Raw genomic sequence first — 22,211 nt, forward strand, 5'->3', positions numbered from 1 at the left:
GTTTCTTTCCTACCCTCTCTTGGAATCAATAAAATAATTAAAAAAAAAAGATCAAAATCTTCACTATTATGGAGTGAACTACGTTTGACCTGATTCCTCAAAGAAGGATACGTAGGCGCCTCGCGGCTCGGTCATAGGGTGCACCACATGCACAATGTGCACGGAAAAGAAACATTAAGAGACCCCAATCAAGAAACTGGGGCAGGAATTGTATTGGAAATAAAAAAAAGATTCCAAGAGTTGTAATTTTAAACCCATACCAAAGCTATTTAGCTTTTAATACCTTTTCCATTCCTAACCTTACACCAAAAAGACCTTTCGATCAATCTTAGAAAAATGCTGATGCAAGCAAATGAAGTGGTACAAACAAGGAAAGAAAGTAAAATGAGAGAGTCTTATAGGTGAAAACCCACACGGGCACCATAAGGCGACGGAAGTTGAGAGAAAAGTAAAATGAGAGAGTCTTATTGGTGAAAACCTTCGCAGGCACCATAAGGCGAAAAAGAAGTGAAGAAGTGAAAAACGAGACAAATTTATCGGTGAAAACTCCTTAAAACAATTGAAAGGAGATTGATTAAAAGACTGGGTTGATTAATCCGAAATGCATACCCTGATCATTGGTGCCAGTAATTCCAATCAGATAAGTCCTTTATTCTTTTTCCAACAGTCATCCAAAAATTGGATATTTCTTTTCATTCTATAATTGTCGAAATCAGCGTATTTCGTTACTAATAATCTTACTTTTTCCAAGCTTTGAGATAAGTTTTATTCCAAACAAATAAGAAAGAATGTCAAGGTATACTACCAAGATTCAAGGTTACAAAATACAGCCATGAAAGGTGGGAGATAAAAGTAACGGGTGCAAGAAAGATGAAATCAAAAGAGGATCAGCAAAGTCAAAAGAGGCACATGATTACAGTTGAAAGACTTTGAAGGAAAACACACAGAAGGGAATCCTATAGTCAAGGATCAATTACAAAGACAAAACAGTCTTTTCAATCATTCCAAGGCAATAAAGTGGGACGAAGAGAAACATCACCATGGGCAAAAATACCACAGCCAGCCACCCTGCTTTAAACTAACGAAGTTTTCTTTGATTTAAAACAGGGGAAAATACAATATTTGTGTCAGGAAATACCTGGTAAAGAATTAAAGAAGTCAGGCGTCCACCTGGAGAATGAGGACAAAGAATTAAAGAAGTCAGGCGTCCACCTGAAGAATGAGGATGAAAATTAAAGAAATCAGGCGTCCACCTGGAGAATGAGGATGAAAATTAAAGAAATCAGGCGTCCACCTGGAGAATGAGGATGAGAATTAAAGAAGTCAGGCGTCCACCTGGATAATGAGGATGAAGAATTGAAGAAGTCAGGCGTCCACCTGGATAATGAGGATGAGAAAAAAGAAGTCAGGCGTCCACCTGGAGAATGAGGATAAAAATTAAAGAAGTCAGGCGTCCACCTGGAGAATGAGGATGAGAAAAGAAGAAATCAGGCGTCCACCTGGAGAATAAGGATGAGAATTGAAGTCAGGCGTCCACCTGGAGAATGAGGATGAGAAAAGAAGAAGTCAGGCGTCCACCTGGAGAATAAGGATGAGAATTGAAGAAATCAGGCGTCCACCTGGAGAATGAGGACAAGAATTGAAGAAGTCAGGCGTCCACCTGGAAAATGAGGACAAGAATTGAAGAAGTCAGGCGTCCACCTGGAGAATGAGGATGAAAATTAAAGAAGTCAGGCGTCCACCTGGAGAATGAGGATGAAGAAATGAGAATTGAAGTCAGGCGTCCACCTGGAGAACGAGGATGAGAAAAAAAAGAAGTCAGGCGTCCACCTGGAGAATGAAGACAAAGAATTAAAGAAGTCAGGCGTCCACCTGAAGAATGAGGATGAAAATTGAACGAGTCAGGCGTCCACCTGAAGAATGAGGATGAAAATTGAACGAGTCAAGCGTCCACCTGGAGAATGAGGATGAAAATTAAAGAAGTCAGGCGTCCACCTGGAGAATGAGGACAAAGAATTAAAGAAGTCAGGCGTCCACCTGGAGAATGAGGATGAAAAATTAAAAAGTCAGGCGTCCACCTGGAGAATGAGGACAAAGAATTAAAGCAGTCAAGACACCCACCTGAAGAACGAGGGAATACAATTGAAGTGTTGAAATCAAAAGCCCGCTCATATGATAAAGGAGCACACTTAGAATCAATAAAGCAGAGAAGTCCAACAGAATCCCCAGCAAGAAACAACAAGAGTTCCAAAAGGAATACGGAATAAGCCAAATGCCCAAGAGTCACCAAGATATCAAGACAACAAGAAACGCAAGGGCATGATCTAGATAAGATTTTTATAATTCATGTACCATAGTCTAGTCTAATTTTGTATTTCCTTTAAAGTAAGGTGTAATAAGGAGGTCAGCAAGCAGTAAAAACAGCACGAAGCAGCAGTAACATCACAGTCCCGCGGTAGTCCCAGCTACCCAAAATTCCCGAACTACATTGACCTGATTCCTTTATAGCCAAGGATATGTAGGAAACCTTTGAAGCAGAGGTTCGGTCAAATCTTTCTAAAAATGCTTCCCACGGAGTATTCGAACGGGCAAAAATCGCTCGTGTCCGCTCACTTTATCTTTGTACGAAAACTCTTCAAGTTTCCGCACAAAGAGGGGCAGCTGTGAGCACGTAATTTTTGCCTTACGAAAAACTACTCCAAAATAAATCAAAAAATAAAATAAATTTCTTTTACTGTGTAATTTTTGAATTTGGCGTGGTGTTAAATGTTTGTGTTATGTCCGTAAATGTTTATTTTTGTCAAAATAAATCAAAAAATAAAGTAAAATACATATTGCATGCATATAGGATTTAATTATGCATTTAAGAGATAATTTAAATAAAATCGCAAAAAATACGCATTGGTTCTATTTTAAATGTTTCACTGTGTGATTGATGTTTTTGTCTATGTGTTAAATAATTGTTATAGAGTAATTAATATATTTTTGTGAAGTTAAAATGGTTTTATAATTTTTAAATTAGAAAATGAATTAATTGAAAAATAAAATTAAAAAAAACATACTAGTAAAAGATTGGACCTGGATTAAAATCCAGGCCCAAATCAATTAATCCCCTTCACAGCCCAATCCCAACAGCCCCATGTCCGGTCCAATTCAAACAAATCAAAACGACGACGTTTCATCACCCTTCATCAAGGGCCGTCGGATTCAATTCATCCAACGGTTGAGATACACTACCCTTACCCGTAACCCGTAACCCGACCCTTTAACCCGATCCAGCCTGACCCCAACCTTTAACCAAACGACGACGTTTGGTTAAGTGAATTGATCTCAACCGTAAATCTTAATTGATCCAACGGATGAGATCAATCCACCCCACTCGTATATAAATCCAATCCACACCCCAGCCCCCCAGACCAAACACCCCACCCTTCGGCCCTGTTCATCGTCTCCTTCAAGAGACCAAATGAACTTCACCTTCCACCACCGTGCACCGCCTACCGGAAATCGCCTCACGGCGGTTCCGGTAGTCCAAACCACCCCACCTTAACACCCTCGACTCCTCTCAACCTCCCCATTCCAAATCCATAACACATATACCTCGAATCAGGCCCCAATGTCTCGAATCTTCGATCGAAGTTTGGCCTGAAGAACCAACTGTCTCTGATGACCTCCAAAATAACACCAAAGCTTCCCCTGTCCATCCTCATCACGGATCTGTTAGTAGCATGGTTCGAATCTTCATAGAACTGCTCGAATCTTCATTTGAAGATTCGAGTGAAACCTAACCCTACTCAGATTCCTTCCAAATTAACACCAAATGACCCCTAGACCTCCCTCGTGCCTAGAATACCATTGGTTTGCTTCGAATCTGCCTAGAAGTGTTCGGATTTAAGATCCAAAATCTGGAACCCTAAGAATTTTCCAATCTTGGAATTTTTCCGATTCGAGTGAAGGATTGAGGTCTAAGAGACTTTAATCGAGGTATTCTCAACTGAGAATACTTCGAATAAAGTCTGTTCAACCTCAAAAATGTCCGAATCCAAGTTGAGTCTGTGTCTGAATAAATTTGAAGATTCAGAGGTATTTTTCTATTTCTTTTGTGTATTCTACGTGTATTGTTGTCTGTTTTAATAGCTTTTCAATTTTTCATATTTGTTTTGATCAATTCTGTCATTTCTGTCTCCTACCCTATCTACTTGATCCGAATGTGAATTGTTTCTATTGGTTGTGATTGTTTACAAGGTGTGTAATCGACTCGATTAAGTTCGTCGATTAATTATATTACGAATTCTCATAATACTGATTGAAATTATCTGTTTCTATTATTATGTATTGTTTGTTGATAGATATTGTAGGTAATCATTTTTAACTGATACTCGTTAGTTAAATCATCCTGGTTTATATGAATCTGTCAAAATAAAGGTTGTATATATGTTACTGTCTGAACATTAAAGTTTCAGGACATTGTCAGTATTGACAATGATCCTGTGTGTGTTTGATTCTAGTTCAGTGTTAGGTCCAGTCTGAATTGTTTTGATAATTTCAGTAATATGTTGTTAGTTCTGAATTCAGTATAATATTGCTGTAATGTCCAGTTTGAATTCAAGTTTGCAAAAGTTGGTCGAATGCAATTGTGTTAGGAGGTTAATAGGATTGGTTTTAGCTGTAAATCAGGGAGATAACTAAGTTTGTACAGATTTTAGAATCTGTTTTGCTATAGGTTCTGATTTTTCAGTAATAACATCAAGATTTCAGGGGCACTTCTGGGAATGAAACAGTAAAAAACAGGGTGTTAGTACTAGTATATTATAATGTAATGTTAGTTGCTATTAGTTAATAATACTAATGGGGAACAAGGGATAATGGGCTGCTGAAAATCAGGGAAAAGGTTTTACATAATGGGATTTTCTGTTTTTAAAAAGAAGAAGGGGGTCCAAGAAGCACTTAAATTGCCTAAGACCAGCCCTGTATAAATACAGGAGCTGGACAGACAGTTGAGGAGGAGAATTTTTGAGTGAGAAAGACAGAATTTTAAGGGAGAGAAACAGAATTTTCAGAGAGCTTTTTAACAGAAAGAGAAATTTTTTAAGAGAGAATTTTTAAGAGATTTTGAGGGCTGAGATTTTAAAGGAAGGAAACAAAAAATAGAACATTCACATACACACTCACATACAGATACAGCAGCAGAAACATAAAATCAGAAACAAACTGAATTTGAAACTGAAGAAAAAACTGAAATCTGAAATGTTGTTCTTTTGTTGAATCTGTTCAACTTTATGTGATTCCACTGTTCAGTTAAAATCCAAAGTGTTTCTTAAAAGTACTTTACTGTGCATCTGGGCTCTTCGAATCCTATTCCTGTTCAGATTTACTGTGTTATCAGTATATTCTACTGAATTTGTTACTGCTGTAACTGCTGAAACTTACTTCTTCTACCTCCATTTTCAGGTATATGTCTTTTAAATTTTAAGTTGGAAAGAGATTTCAGTATGACCCATCAATGAAGTTTGAATTGAAATGCTATTACCAATTGTCCAAGTTCATTATTTTCATTTTTTTTATGACTAATTAGTAGTGAACTCAATTTGATAGCCATAGGTTAAATTGTCTTATTTTGAAGTTCATATAAAACTTTGTAATAATGTTATCCATGTCAAACTTCATTAGTTAAGTTATCTATGAGTTATGTAAATAAGAAGCATGGTAGAAGGTTGGTTTTATTTACACTTCATGGTGTTGTTAGATAGGTATAGCATAATATAGCATTATCAAAGAAAATATGCTATAAGTTTATCTTGTTAGTTAATTAGTTGTTGTTTAAAGCTATATGATGATTAGCTGCAATTTGCCATCTTTTGGCATAATATTGGTGGTGTTCATAATTTATAGTTGAAAGATGTATTAGTATAATCCGTATGTTCAAAAGTGTCAAATATAGTAAATAATATTGTATGCAATATCATTTTATTAAGTCAACAAGACTTATTCTCTTTCTTAGTAATAAAAGGCTTAGGAACTTATACAATGCAAAAATTAATATAGTTAGTAATAATTCACATAGATTGAGAATCAAATTGGTTTGATTATATCTATATCTATCTTAACTCAGTCATAGGCATAACTAAGTAAGTTAATTTCATCTATTAAGATTAAAACGAGTATGTGAAAATAAGTTGAGTTGTATATACACAAATGGCAACATTTTAAATCAATGGTAATAAAAAATAGAATTCGCATTAAATAATCATGAAAATTCCCGGAAAATATTTCCTTCCTTTATGAATCATTTATTTTCGGTTTCAAATGCAATTTATTCTTTGGCATATATATATGTCACATTTGTTTTAAAGTTAGTATTAATCATATTTTTATTCTGTCCTTTGACTTTGAATAATTGGAATGAATATGATTTATATTCGGAAATTATAGTCAATGGTCAATATTTAATAAATTGTGGTTTACTTTCCAAAGTTTAAAGAATATCTTAAAACAAGATTTTTTCGTGATATAACAAACATTTTTTTTAAAATTCCATAATATCATTACAAATATGTTGCGCAATTAGGGATACGTCCGCGTACCCTGATTATACTTTTAAAAACAAAACTTCGGATTATGCGTACGCGCAATTTCGAGCGAATATTTAATAAAAGGATTTTTCTAAAGGCGTTAAATCAATTTCATAAAAATCCGATATGTACGGTTCATTATTCAAAAAAAAAATAATTATTCTTGATTCAACGCAATCTCGAAAAAAAAATGTGCTTAATAAATATATTGTCAAAAATAATTGTGTACACGTGCGCGTGACACAATTCCGCATTTACAACACGAATATACGTACGCGTAATTCGATTCAAAGAAGGTTTATTATTCATAATAAGTATAAGCAGTAGTAAAATCAGATAACATCAATATTTAATAAAATCAAGTTGATTAAGCCAATAATAAAAACAGTTAAGCGACTGTGCTAGAACCACGGAATTCGGAAATGCCTAACACCTTCTTCCGGATTAACAGAATTCCTTACATAGGATTTCTGGTTCGCAGAAAAATAAACAGAGTCATATTCTCCTCAATTCAGGGATTATAATTGGTGACTTGGGACGCCTCAAAATTCTCAGGTGGCGACTCTGAAACAAATAAACAAATCCCGTTTCGACTGTCCTTTAATTGGAGAAAACTCCCCACGCGCCCCGCGGGCGCTGGAAAAAGGAGGTGCGACAGCAATCATTACTCACCTTGAACCGGCTACAACTCTAGCTCGCGACACCTTTGCCCCTCGAATCGTCCTCCACGTGCGTCGAATCTATCCACAATCAGAACGAATAAATCATAATATGCTAAGGGAACAAAACCCAAGAGAAAACAATTGAAAAATATCAAAAATCCCGAAATTAGCAAAACCCGAGCCCTGGGCCCAGTTCTTGAAACTCAGAAATTTTCACATCAACGGGTTCCTTATCCTTCTACGAGTTCATACATATCAAAAGTTCTCAATTCCGACCTCAAATGTCCCTTCAAATCCCAATTCAAAAAGTTCAAAATCCCAAACCCTAGTTCTTCCATTTTTAGCTTAGGTTCCAAGAATTTCTAGGTTAATTTCACAATAGAATCACGTTTTAGGTTCATAAATATTACCTCCAATCACTTCTCCTTGAATCCCTCTTTAATTTCCCTCAAAGAGCTCTCAAAATACTTAGCTATGGGGCAAAAATGGCTCAAAATCGCGGATGAAATGTTTTATAAACTCACCGCCCAGTTCTGATATTACTTCTTCGCGATCGTGAAGCACAAATTTTAACTTCCCAAAAATAACCCTATGTGAACGTGACTCAATCCACGCGAACGCGAAGCTTCAAGCCTCACACTTACGCGAACGCGTTCCCTCACACGCGAACGCAAAGAACAAACTCCACTGGGCTCCAAATCCTTATACGTGAACGCGACCCTCTCACTGCGAACGCGAAGCACCAAATCTTAACCTTCCGTGAACGCGAGCCTTCAAGCGCAAACGCGAAGATCTAATTCCTGTCCTGCCAAAATCCTTCTACGCGATCGCGACCAGCTCAACACGATCGCGAAGGCTAATTCTTCTGCAACAACTGATGATCAATTTCTGCAACATTTCAACATGAAAAATGGTCCGATTGACCACCTGAAACTCACCCGAGGCCCCCGGGACCTCAACCAAAAGTACCAACACATCCTAAAACCTCATTCAAACTTGTTCCAATCATCAAAACATCTCAAACAACACCAAATCCATCAATTCACATCGAACACAAGCCTAAGTTTTCTAAAAACTTTCGAAATACGCTTTCGATAAAAAACCCAACCAAACCACGTCCGAATGACCTGAAATTTTGCACACACATCACAAATGACATAATGAAGCTACAACAACTCTCTTAATTTCATTCCGACCCTCGGATCAAAATATCACCTACCAACCAGAAATCGCCAAAATACTAACTTCGCCAATTCAAGCCTAATTCTACACCGGACCTCCAAAACCAATTTCGATCACACTCCTAAGTCATAAATCTCCTCTCAAAGCTAACCGAACCATCAGAACTCACATCCGAGCTCTCTAACACACAAGTCAACATCCGGTTGACTTTTCCAAGTTGAACCTTCTCAAAAGAGACTAAGTGTCTCATTTCTTACCAAATCCACTCCAAACGCAACCTACTCAACTCGATCATATAAAACATGGATAATGAAGCATAATAAAGCAGAAATAGGGGAAACAGAGCAGTAACTCATGAGACGACTGGCTGGGTCTTCACATCCTCCCCAACTTAAACAAACGTTCGTCCTCGAACGAGTCAAGAAACATACATGAAGCCTCAAATAGGTGAGGATATTTGCTCTGCATCTCTCGCTCGGTCTCCCAGGTAGCCTCCTCTACGGGCCGACCTCTCCACTGCACTTTCACTGAAGCTATATCCTTTGACCTCAACTTCCGAACCTGATGACCCAGAATAGCTACTGGCTCCACATCAAGGTCAAATCATCACCCAACTGAACTGTGCCGAAGTCCAAAACGTAAGATGGATCCCTAATATACTTTCGGAGCATAGAACACATGAAATACCGGATGTACACTGGACAAGTTGGGTGACAAAGCAAGCTCACAAACCACCTCCCCAATCATCCGAAGTACCTCAAAAGGCCCAATGAACCGCAGACTCAACTTTCCTTTCTTCCCACATCTCATAACACCCTTAATGGGAGAAACCTTCAGCAGACCTTCTCACCAACCATGTAGGACACATCTCGGACCTTCCGGTCCACATAACTCTTCTGTCGCAACTGCGCTGTATGAAGCCTCTCCTGAATCACCTTCACCTTCTCAAAGGCATCCTGAACCAAATCTGTCACCAACAGTCTAGCCTCGCCGGGCTCGAACCAACCGACTGGAGATCTACACCGCCTCCCATACAAAGGCTCATATGGAGCCATCTGAATACTCGACTGGTAGCTGTTGTTACAAGCAAACTTTGCAAGCGGGAGAAACCCGTCCCATGAACCTCCGAAATCAATAATACAAGCACACAACATGTCCTCCAATATTTGAATAGTATGCTCGGACTGCCCGTCCGTCTGAGGATGAAATGTTGTGCTCAGCTCCACCTGAGTACCCAACTCTCTCTACACGACTCTCCAAAACTGTGAAGTAAACTGAGTGCCTCTATATGAGATGATGGAAACCGGAACACCATGCAACTGAACAATCTCCCGGATATAGATCCATGCCAACCGCTCTGAAGAATAGGTAGTACACATAGGAATAAAGTGTGCGGACTTTTTCAACCGATCCACAATCACCCAAATAGCATCAAACTTCTTCAAAGTCCGTGGGAGTCCAACAACAAAGTCCATAGTAATCCTCTCCCACTTCCACTAGGGAATAACCATCTGCTGAAGCAAGCCACCCGATCTCTGATGCTCATATTTCACCTGTTGACAATTGAGACACCGAGCTACAAATCCTACAATATCTTTCTTCATTCTTCTCCACCAATAGTGCTGCCTCAAATCCTGGTACATCTTCGCGGCACCCGGATGTATAAAATACTGCGAGCTTTGGGCCTCCTCCAGAATCAGCTCCCGTAGCCCATCCACATTGGGCATACAAATCCAGCCCTGCATCCTCAACACCCCATCATCACTAATGGTCACATCTCTAGCATCATCATGTTGAATTCTGTCCTTAAGAACAAGAAAATGTGGCTCATCATACTGGCGCTCTCTGATGCGATCAAATAAGGAAGACCGAGAAACCACGCAAGCCAACACCTGATTGGGCTCCGAAATATCTAATCTCACAAACTGATTGCCCAAGGCCTAAACATCAACTGTAAGAGGTCTATCCCTAACTGGATTGTATGTCAAACTACCCATACTCACTTCTTTTCGGCTCAAAGCATCGGCCACCACATTGGCCTTCCCCGGATGGTACAGTATAGTGATATCATAATCCTTAAGTAACTCCAACCATCTCCGCTGCCTCAAATTAAGATCCTTTTGCTTGAACAAATGCTGAAGACTACGATCATCGGTGAATACCTCACAAGATACGCCATGCAAATAATGCCTCCAAATCTTCAATGCATGAACTATGGCAGCCAACTCCAAATCATGAACGAGGTAGTTCTTCTCATAGGGCTTCAACTGACGAGAAGCATAAGCAATAATACTACCCTCCTGCATCAATACACAACCAATCCCATCTCTCGAAGCATCACAATACACAGTATATGAACTTGAAGCTGATGGAAAAACCAATACTGGAGTTGTGGTCAAAGCTGTCTTGAGCTTCTGAACGCTCTCTTCACACTCGTCCGACCATACAAATGAAACACCCTTCTGAGTCAACTTGGTCAAGGGCGATGCGATATATGAGAATCCATGAACAAAATGGCCATAATAGCCTATCAACCAGAGAAAGCTACGAATCTCTGCGGCTGAGGACAGTCTGGGATAACTCTGAACTGCCTCTATCTTCTTTGGATCAACCTGAATACCCTCGCTGGACACCACGTGTCCCAAGAAAGCCACTGAACTAAGCCAAAATTCACACTTGGAGAACTTTGCATAAAGCTTCTCCTTCCTCAGTCTCTACAATACAACCCTCAAATGCTCCGTATGCTCCTCCTGACTACGAGAGTACACCAGAATATCATCAATGAATACTATAATGAACGAATCTAGATAAGGCCGAAATATATTGTTCATCAAATGCATGAATGCTGCTGGGGCATTGGTCAGCCCGAAAGGCATGACAAGAAACTCATAATGACCATATCTGGTCTTGAAAGCAGCCTTAAGAATATCTGAATCCCTGATCTTCAATTTCCCTCAAAGAGCTCTCAAAATACTCAGCTATGGTGGAAAAATGGCTCAAAATTGCGGATGAAATGTTTTATAAACTAACTGCCCAGTTATGATATTCCTTCTTCGCGATCGTGGCCCAAGCCTTGCGATCGCGAAGCACAAATTTTAACTTCCCAAAAATAACCCTATGCGAACGCGACTCAATCCACGCGAACACGAAGATTCAGGCCTCTCACTTATACGCAAACGCGATCCTCTCACTGCGAACGCGAAGCACCAAATCTTAACCTTCCGCGAATGCGAGCCTTCAAGCGCGAACGCGAAGGTCTAATTCCTGGACTATCAAAATCCTTCTACACGATCGCGACCAGCTCCATGCGATCGCGCAGGCTAATTCTTCTGCAACAGCTAATGATCAATTTCTGCAACATTTCAACATGGAAAATGATCCGATTGACCACCCGAAACTCACCCAAGGCCCCCAGGACCTCAACCAAAAGCACAAACACATCCTAAAAACTCATTCAAACTTGTTCTAATCATCAAAATACCTCAAACAACACCAAATCCATCAATTCACATCGAATTCAAGCCCAAGTTTTCTAAAAACTCCGAAATATGCTTTCGATAAAAAATCTAACCAAACCACGTCTGAATGACCTGAAATTTTGTACACACATCACAAATGACTTAACGAAGCTATAGCAACTCTCGGAATTTCATTACGACCCTCAGATCAAAATCTCACCTACCAATCGGAAATCGCCAAAATACTAACTTTGCTAATTCAAGCCTAATTCTACACCGGACCTCCAAAACCAATTTCGATCATGCTCCTAAGTCATAAATCACCTCCCAAAGCTAACCGAACCATCGAAACTCACATCCGATCTCTCTAACATATAAGTCAACATCTGGTTGGATTTTCCAACTTGAACCTTCTCAAAAGAGACTAAGTGTCTCATTTCTTACCAAATCCACTCCTAATGTAACCTACTCAACTCGATCAAATAAAATACGGATAACGAAGCATAATAAAGCAGAAACGGGGAAACGGAGCGGTAACTCATGAGACGACTGGCCGGGTCGTCACACCTTTGTAGTTCAGGTAATTAGTCAATACATGCATACTCCTAAACAGTCTCATATGGATGCAACCATAAGAGCGGTCAAATACATTAAAGGCACAACAAGTCTTGGGTTGTATATACCAGGAGGTGGAAGAACAAGCTTGACAATATTCTGTGACTCAAATTGGGGTGTATGTATAGAAACCAGAAAGTCAGTAATAGGCTATATGGCGAAGTTTGGACAAGCTTTGGTGTCCTGGAAATCAAAGAAACAAAGTACTTTTTCCAGGAGTTCTGCTGAAGCAGAATTCAAGAGCATGGCATCAACTGTGGTTGAGATCACTTGGTTAATTGGGCTATTTAAAGAGTTTGTAGTGAAGGTTAGATTGCCTGTGCAACTAATTTGTGACAGCAAAGCTACAATTCAAATTGCAGCTCACCCCATTTTTCATGAAAACACAAAATACTTTGACATTGATTGTCATTTTGTAAGAGAAAAGATTCAAGATGGGCAGATACAAACTCAACATATTGGAACCAAGGATCAACTAGCTGACTTGTTTATAAAAGGCCTGTGCAGACCACAACATGGTCATCTGGTAGGCAAGCTGGGATTGCAGAACATATTGCATCCCTCAGCTTGAGGGAGAGTATTGGGGCTGGTAGTTAGAAGCGGTTACACAGATGTAAGCGAGTTGTTAATGAATTGGTATTAGTGTAGGATTAAGTTAACAAGTTAGTTAGTTAGTTAGCTTTAAGTATAGTTAGGGAACTTTATTTTCATTTCAGACTTGTAGTTCAATATTGAATCAATGAGAATATATTTCACTTCCTTTTCTCTCTCATCTCATTTCCTCTTCTGGTCACCGCCATAGCTGACCTCCATTAACATGTGTCATTGTTGGTAGACCTTTTTAAAAGCTTTTCTTGTGTGTAAAATTTAAGTTCGAATTTATCTTTAACCTTGTCTGACTTTTCTTTTTCGTTGTTATTTTTATTTTCTTTGTCCCAATCATTTTCCTTTTTGGCTGCCTCCCAGTTTCCTATTTGTCGTTTATTATTTTTTTTATAATTCTTTTCCTATTTATTTTATTGTGATCTTAGCAAGAACACTCAAAAAAGAGCCTCCAAATTAAAAATTCCATAAAATAAGCATTTCTCTTAATCTCAAATCCTTTAGTTTTTTTGTTTCAAAATAAAAAACATCGGTTGATCGGAATTTTGGATTGAGATCAGATTTAATTTTTATAATTTTTTTTACTATAACATAAAATGTGTGTTATTTTATGACTGTATACAATTTAAATCTCTTTACTATTAAATTATGGTGAATATTTTGCAAGAATTACCTAGAAAAATATGAGATTTATTATTTTCATTTTTGGGATCTTTTAGTTTATCTAATTCTGAATTTACTTATGGTGTATAATTTATCTATTGAAGTTATATTTTTTTTATTTTTCTTATTCTGAGTGGTGGAATTCCATTTATTGAAGAGTTATTTTACTTGTGCAAATTTATTTTTAGCATACCAAAAAGATGTAGTTCTCTAGTGAAAATATTGATTTTACTTATATTATTAATAATAATGGTGTGATTCCTTCTTTAAAATGCTAATTACATTTGCATCTTGAAGTCTAAGATGTAATTTTCATACAATAACAACTACATACCCAATGAAATCTCATAAATAGAATATGGAAAAGGTTGTAATTTTCATATTTGCAAATAAATAATGCCTACAAATTAATTGCCCGAATGAACTAAAAACAAATATTGAATGAAATGAATAAACATTCCGAACAAGAATTGATTTGAATTTATCCTTAATTCTAGACCCGCTTCTACATGGAACTATATTTAGATAGATGATTCAGATAAGAGGCATGAGTTACAAAGAGGATTAAATATTAGTGCTTTTACGTTTCACTCTAAAGCATGGAAAAAAAGCCTAAAGGTCAACAATTTTACGTCACAGGTCAACTTCTGCATGCTACTTTAAACATGATTTATTTCTGCCCATGAACAAATCTCGCAAAAGTTTTGGTATTTTCATAAAATTCGTGTATAGTCAAACTAAGACATAAAATAAACGGATGGGGTAATTCACTTTAGGTGTATTACGATCCTGCATTTCAGTGATAACTGCATGCTTGCACAAATGTGATGACACGAGCTGATCAATTATGTAAAATTAGCTGAAAATATGATTTATGTGATTTAAAATTTTGTTGCTGTTTGCCGAATGCCGATAGTGCTGCATAAAGACGATACACTAAATAGAACGTTAACGCAATGATTGGATAAAAGTTCATTTTTATTACGATAAATTACATAGAATCTAACCAACATAGCCAGGAGCCTCTCTCTCTCTCTATATAAGAATACTTGTGTACAAACTCATTAGGATATTAGGAGAAGAGGAATGACAAGAATTGGTGCGTAACTATACTAAAATCACTGCCAATTCCAGAAGTGAAGTACTATTAATAGTAGTATATTTTAGGCTTTCACAGTTTGGAGGTTGGGTATGTTTTCTACTTTAGCTGCACATGTATTATCATGCGGACACGAGGCTACGTGTACTTTATCTGAGCAAACCAGTAAACCGGCAAGCTTCACAATATCAATAATCTGTTCCTGTGTCAATTCTGGAAGCTTCTTTTTGTTCATGTTCTCATCCACCACAATGACTGCTGGCTTTTGTATCTCCGGAAGTTTCTGCTCCTTTAGGATTGCCTTCTCTTTTTTGCTGTATATTACATAGAGCACTATTTGGAGAATACCAAAGATGAATCCCAATACGTTTGGAGCCTACAAAAGATAACGTAATTAGACTTACATTGATAAGATCAAAGAAATTTTACGTACATGGATACATGCAATTGAAGAACTTACAGCTATGTTGATGTCCTTAAGTAGAAGACCATAGAAGAACCACATCACAGCACTTAACGTGAGAAACACTGATAGGAGTAATGGCATGTATTCCACACTCTTCGTTTTAATAACTTTTCTCTGCATAAAATGAGAAAAATCATGAGCATTATATATCTTCACGCGTGGAAAAAAAAATAGAGAAGACGACCACGTTTTGAAATTTTTGTATGTAAAAGCTCACCACAATGCCTAAGGGTGCTACGAACACACACAAGGAAAACACAAGGCAAATCCATCCAACAACTTGTCCACGAACTGCTCCTTTGAATAGAAATTGGGTAACTAGAACTATAGCACCAAAGCCACCCACTACTGATAATAGCAGCATCTTCACAGTTTGGACCTGCATTAAGTAAAGTTTGAAGATCAAAGACATTTTCTTGCTACAGGAAAGGAAACAAAGGAAAAAGAAATTCTCGGTAAAAAAAAAGTACTTCAGGTGATATCATGTTAAACCTTACCCTGGCCTTCTTTGGTGCATAGAAAAGGTAGACACCAACGTAGATAGTTTCAATGAAGACCCCAAAAGAGTTTATAGTAATGAGAAGTGTCGTGTTGGTCTTGAGAAATGCATAGTATATCCAAAGCATGGAACTAAAGAGAGCAACCACATATGGAATCGATTGATAGCCTTCAGTTGATTTCTTCTTGTAGATTCTATAAAACGTGGGCCTGCAAGTGTGAAAATATGAGTGTTAGTCAGATTAAAAAACCAAGAGAACTGAACATTTTCAAAATTATAAGCAACTGGAAACTCACAGTGGAGAGAGGAAGACAATGAACGAGACAATGTTACCTGCAAAATGTAAAAGTAAAAAAATGAACGATGAGTTTAAAACATGCAAGATTTTAAGCATATTTTAGGAAAAAACTAAAGTGATTTTGCTTGAAAGGCGCATGCGAATTATTAAGCAAATTCTACGTAAATTATTAAGAATATGTTACTAAAATGTATTGACAACACATCCACTACTAGTTAATTTGCTCATACTTACGCCGATGAGTTAATTAGGTGTAATATATATACTTTCTTGGTTATAAAAAAGAATGGACCTATTAATATTTGAAGAGTCAAATAATATTTTCTTTGACCATGTCTTTTGCAAATAGCAATATTTTCTTTGACCATGTCTTTTGCAAATAGCTTTTAAATATTTTAAATTATTAATTATTGTAACTTATAGTACTTTTTACATAATCTCTAAATATATAAATTTTATTTCAAAAATTTAAAGAATATACAATGAAAAAAATAAGTTAATTTGACCCTCATACTTTGAGAAAGTTTAAATAAATTGAAACGGAGAGAATAGTATGAAATGATTAGCATAAAGAATAATAATAATAATAATAATATGTTAAAGATGATTTTTGAAAAAAAAAAGAAAAAAGAAGAAGGAAGAAGAGGCTTTTGATATTTAAGAATTCCAATAGGAATATCTAACAACTCAAGAAACAAGAAGGAGAAAAGAGGCTTTATTTACCAAGGACACCAAAAGCAAAAGCCCAGTGACCAGAAATACCCGCCATCTCTTTTTTAAGCAAGTTTCTAGCCAAGAATTGCAAATTTCTAGCACTGAGTCTTTCACCCAAGATGCTAGAGTTGCAAAAGACTAGCAAGGTTTAATTTGTACTTGGCTGTGAAATGAGGAAGGCTAGGTTAGCATATTTATACAAGCAAGGAATGGGAAGTAGATAGATATGCAACAGTTAAAGATCCTTTTATTTTATTTGAAAAATATATAAATTAAAAGTGCAAAAAAGCACTCAGAGGAGTGAGGGTGCAATAATGGCAATATCATCAAAATTCAAGGGTCCCAGAACACTTCTTTTATTATGTCATCCCCCAATCCTTAGGAGCACTAAGAACTACAAGTTACAACTCATCATGCTTTAATTTTTTAAAGGTGTTTGATTCTCTTTTATTTTCTGTACGAAATGAACCCCAAATCAGCAAACAAAAATCAGTCCAGAAATGATGGAGGGGCCAATTAAAGCCTTGGATTTACATCAATAATAGAGTTAGGGAAATGCAGCCTGGTGCAGCTATTGAGAAGATCAATTTGCTGCAATGGCTGACGAATTTTAGGATAATGTTTTAACATAATCTCACCATTATGGTGGGGTTTAGGCCAATGATCCGAACCTGTATGGTACAACAATAATATACCCGGTGTAATTCCATAAGGTGGGTCTGAGGAGGGTAGTATGTACGCAATCCTTACATCTACCTTGTGCATATAGAGAAGTTGTTTCTGATTGACCATTGGCTAAAAGAAAGCATAAATACAGTAATTTAGATAAGAAAAATGAAGTAGAGAAGAAGTTAAGGAAAAAGAAATAGTAACAATAGCAAGATAGTAATAGAATCGAAGCATAAGTAACATCAGGTAGTAATTAATAGACAAACTATAAGAATAAAAAAGTATGAAAATAATAATAAATTACAGTTATGGGCTAGGAGAAAAATATTAAACTACCCACGAACTTTCTACCCTAATTCATGACATCTACACCCTCTTGTCAAAAGTCATGCCCTCAATAAGCTGAAGATGTGCAATATCCGGCCTAATCATCTTTCCCCAATATTTTTTCTGTTTACCTCTACCTCTTCTTGGACCCACCAATGACAACCTATCGCACCTCCTCACTGGAGCATCCGTACATCTCCTCTTCACATGGCTGAACCATCACAGTCTCGCTTCCCGCATCTTCTCCACCACATCGGCCATCCTACCTTATCCCTGATATCTTCATTTCTGAGTTACCTCTCATAGTGTGCCCACTATTTTTAACCCTGTTTGTTACTAGTAACAAAACACAAAAGGCATGGAGAAGACGAAAATAATATCTTACCTCTCTAATGTCATGCGATAATTCCATATATCTTGACGTTATATACCCCACTTCCTTATTTTGTGGATGTTAATTTGAGCGACAATTGTGCTTAATAGAGCTTATTTCATGAGTAGGAATGCTTCGACATGAATTGGATAGAAGTTATACAAAATAGCACCTCAGAGCGACAAAATGGAGCAATCAAAGAAGACGTGCAAAGCAACGAACAGTCATGGCTATAAACAATGCAAGGCATTGTCCAAGGCATTGTCATTGGTGTCCCAGACAGTGCCTCGCACAAAAACAATGGCGTCATAGATAGTGCCTCGCGCAAAAATATTGGTGCCCCAGACAGCGCCTTGCGCTGACGATGCCATCCGAGCAAATTTTAATTCCTCACTAGTTTTGGACATGTAGATTTCGGCCTCTATCCTATAACACTTTGGAAGCACAAATCACTCGAGTTTTTCTCTGTGCTTTTCTTTAGTTTGTAGTTTAATGCTTCTAGATATTACTATGATTATTTACACAGTTATGAGTAGCTAAACCTGTCATCTAGGGTTGATGGAACCAACTGTTAGATAAAGTCTTGATTGTGTTTGATATAACTGAGCCATTTTTACTCTTTAGTTGTTCAATTATGTGTTTCTTGCGGTTAATTGAAGGGCCCTTGATTAATCGCATCTAGTTATCTTGTATTTCTTGAGAGAGAACACTTTATTAGTTTGTTGTTGAACAAAGCCACTTTCGAGTAAGTTAAGAGATTAATTACTTGAATTTAAAAGCGAAATTAGAGATAACAAAGTTTTGGCGCGGTATTTACGAGTTGTACGAATTGTCAGCTACAGTAGTTCGAGAGAATACTTCTAGTAAATTTTCATAATTTATCGAGAGATAATTGAGATAAATAAGAACTCATCATTGTTAGAAAGTGTTGCGGCGAGATTCTAGCTAACTTGTCATGAATTAATCCGGCAATTGGGGAAATCATAAACCCTAGATCTTTTTATCCTTGATTCACCCTCATTCTTGGTAGTTGATAGTTTTTATTGTGATTTTTTATTAGTCAAATAATTTTTATTAATTCACAAATTGATGTTTTATACTTCAATACCACACAAGAGGGGGGGAGTGATTTGTGTGGTGACCAATTCTTTGCTTAAACTGATTATGGAAGGACCTGGTTCTTCTATGTGTTCCAACTACTACTGTTGCGGAATAATAAATACAGAAATTAAAGAACACAGAGATTTTATGTGGAAAACACCTGGCTCAAAAGGTGAAAAAACACAACCTATCTTCCAATAGGATTTTTCCAAATTTTTCACTAAAATCACTGAGCCAAAATAGCATTTACAAAGCTCTTTCTAAACCTAAGGATTACCTCTAATCCCGTTGTAGCACACAACCTCTAACTGTTGCGAAAACTTCAAGTTAACTCTAACTTGAATACTCTGAGTACCTATTACAATTGCCTCTAGATAAAGCTGAAAGGAATAATATAAAACACCTACTACAATTGAACTAGAAATAAAGAAAGACACATAAAACTCTTTATGGAGCTGGTTCTTCAATCTGATTCATGTAGCATCAGGTTTGCACACTTGAATCACACACGAACTACTTGCAAAAAGCCTTGCTATTTTGATCTTAATTCACGTTTAACTTCTGCATTTTTGTGCAACACCTATAATGTGAGAACATCCTACAATTTATAGAGTTAGTAGATAAAGAAATAATTAGAGTTTTGATGCAACTCTTCCTTGGTGGAAGAGTTCTAGTTGATCTCAACTTCTAACTCTTTCTTTATCTTGGATAATGTTCTCTTTGAGTAAGGAGTCCTTCTCCTTATCAATTATGCAACCTTTTCGATCAGGAGATATTAAATACACCAAGTAACATATAATATAATATTCATAAATTGCGGAATTTAACGATAATAACAGCAGGGACCATCCCGACACAGCCTAAACCGGCAAGTCATGAGCTACTACAGAATCTGCTATAGGTTTACAAAGTACGGAATCCGATAAAACAGTCTGAAGAAAACATAAATGATAGAGGATAAGAGAGACAAGGGGTTGCAGACGTCAACAACTACCTCGTAACTCCAAATCACTGCCTAGACTGGAAGGAATCAACGCTCAGGTGTGGACTCTGCTATACCTGAATCTGTACACACGGTGTAGGGAGTAATGTGAGTACTCCGACTCAGTGAGTAATAATTACAAATAATGGCTGAAAGTATAAAAACACGTAAAGGCACAAAGCAATTCCATATCAAGCAGTAAATTAGTGAAGAAATCAAATGATATTCCTTTTTAAAATAAGTAAAATAGGTAATTTAACGGGTAATTAACAAGTAGAAATCCGCCCCTCGGGCACAGTATTAATCACTCAACATAGTATCAGCCCCTCGGGCTCACTGTCAGTATAGTATCGGCCCCTCGGGCTACCTCACAATCACTCAACATAATGGTCAGTCATTGTTACCTTACCAAATTGCATCATAAAGTGTCATTATTACCACTGTTTCAAATCACATGGGTACCCGCGCTCACTGTGGGTGTGCAGACTCCGGAGGGGCCCCTTACGGCCCAAGCGCTATATCAAGACACCTCGTGGCATCATCACTCAACATATCCTCACATCACTCAAGCCACCACATGGCATAAATAGTATCCCAGGCCCTCGGCCTCATATCACTCAGCATATCCTCACATATGGCTCTCGGCCTCACTCAGTCCAGAAATCATCATAAGCCCCTTGGGCATTAGTAAAACAGTAGTTCTCACCCCAAAACATGATGTAAAAATATCATTTAAGTTTCAAATCTGAGTAAAAGTGGCTGAGTTTGTAAAACAGTAGATATCAACAGGACTGAGTTCAAATAATAAGTCAAGCAGTAAGGAAACAGTGATAAAAATCCCTGAAGGGTTCAAATAGTTGGCACGAAGCCCAAATATGGCAATCAGCCCAAATCATGATGGTAACAAATGAATTTCAGTCAAATTCGGTAAAATCATCAATCGGGATGGACCAAGTCACAATCCCCAGTAGTGAAAGACCCCACGCTCATCATCCAGCGAGTATCTTGCCTCAATATAGCACTACGATGTGCAATCCAGGGTTTCAAACCCTTAGGACATCATTTACAACCATTACTCACCTCGAACTGGCTAATTCTCTAGCTCGAGACGCCTTTGCCCCTCGAATTGGCCTCCACGCATGTCGAATCTATCCAAAATCAGAACGAATACGTCACAATATGCTAAGGGAACAAAGCCAAAGCAAAAACATTCGAAAAATATCAAAAATCTCGAAATTAGCAAAGCCTGAGCCCCGGCCCACATCTCGGAATCAGGTAAAATTTACATTTTCAGAATCCTCATACCCTCACTAGTCTAACCATACCAAAATTATCCAATTCCGATACCATTTTATCCTTCAAATCATCATTTTACATTTTTGAAAGGTTTCACAATTTTCTTCCCAAATTCCATCTCAAATCACGAATTAAATGATGAATTCAATGATAGATTCATGTACTCTAACCAAATCTGAGTTAGAATCACTTACCTCGACCAATTTCTTGAAAAACCTTCGAAAAATTGCCAAAATCCGAGCTCTCTAGGTCAAAATATCAAATAAAACCCAAAACCTCGCATTTATAGAGTACCCCTCGGATTCCGACACCGCTGACCACACAAAAATGATCGCGGTCCGCGCAAAACCAGCGGGGTCCGCGCAAAAACCACCGCGGCCGCGCAGGTCTTGCTTTGCAGAGACAAGCTTTAGTGTTTTGGTCATAACTTTCGCTACAGATGTCAAAATTGTGATATCTTTACCTTTCTGGAAACTAGATACGAAAGGCTACAACTTTCGATTTTGAATCATCTCAAAATTCCTTGTAGATTAAAAGATATGAGCTCCAGAAGTAGGACCAGCGAATCGCTCCCCACCGCAGCCGCACACCATTTTGTGCGGTCCGCATGACACCTAACGCGGCCGCACACC

At 37.6% G+C, this 22,211-nt stretch overlaps 1 protein-coding gene across 1 annotated transcript; it reads right to left on the minus strand.

The window, feature by feature from the left end:
• Nucleotides 1-14,715: 14,715 nt before the first annotated feature.
• LOC104241446 (bidirectional sugar transporter N3-like) lies at nucleotides 14,716-17,053 on the minus strand. The gene is made up of 6 exons (XM_009796393.2): nucleotides 16,841-17,053; nucleotides 16,116-16,152; nucleotides 15,818-16,028; nucleotides 15,538-15,699; nucleotides 15,315-15,434; nucleotides 14,716-15,230 (listed from the first exon to the last, which is right to left on the minus strand). The coding sequence occupies exons 1-6, from the start codon at nucleotides 16,884-16,886 to the stop codon at nucleotides 14,919-14,921; spliced, it is 888 nt and encodes a 295-aa protein (XP_009794695.1). The 5' UTR covers nucleotides 16,887-17,053; the 3' UTR covers nucleotides 14,716-14,918.
• Nucleotides 17,054-22,211: the final 5,158 nt, after the last annotated feature.

Source organism: Nicotiana sylvestris, chromosome 3 (assembly GCF_000393655.2).
Source record: "Nicotiana sylvestris chromosome 3, ASM39365v2, whole genome shotgun sequence".
Taxonomy (NCBI): domain Eukaryota; kingdom Viridiplantae; phylum Streptophyta; class Magnoliopsida; order Solanales; family Solanaceae; genus Nicotiana; species Nicotiana sylvestris.

Coding starts and splice junctions, on each gene's coding strand:
- LOC104241446 (XM_009796393.2), bottom strand. CDS start 16,886: ATGGCGGGTATTTCTGGTCACTGGGCTTTTGCTTTTGGTGTCCTTG. Junction 15,700..15,817: donor ATGCACCAAAGAAGGCCAGG/GTAAGGTTTAAC, acceptor TACTTAATGCAG/GTCCAAACTGTGAAGATGCT. Junction 15,435..15,537: donor TAGCACCCTTAGGCATTGTG/GTGAGCTTTTAC, acceptor CATTTTATGCAG/AGAAAAGTTATTAAAACGAA.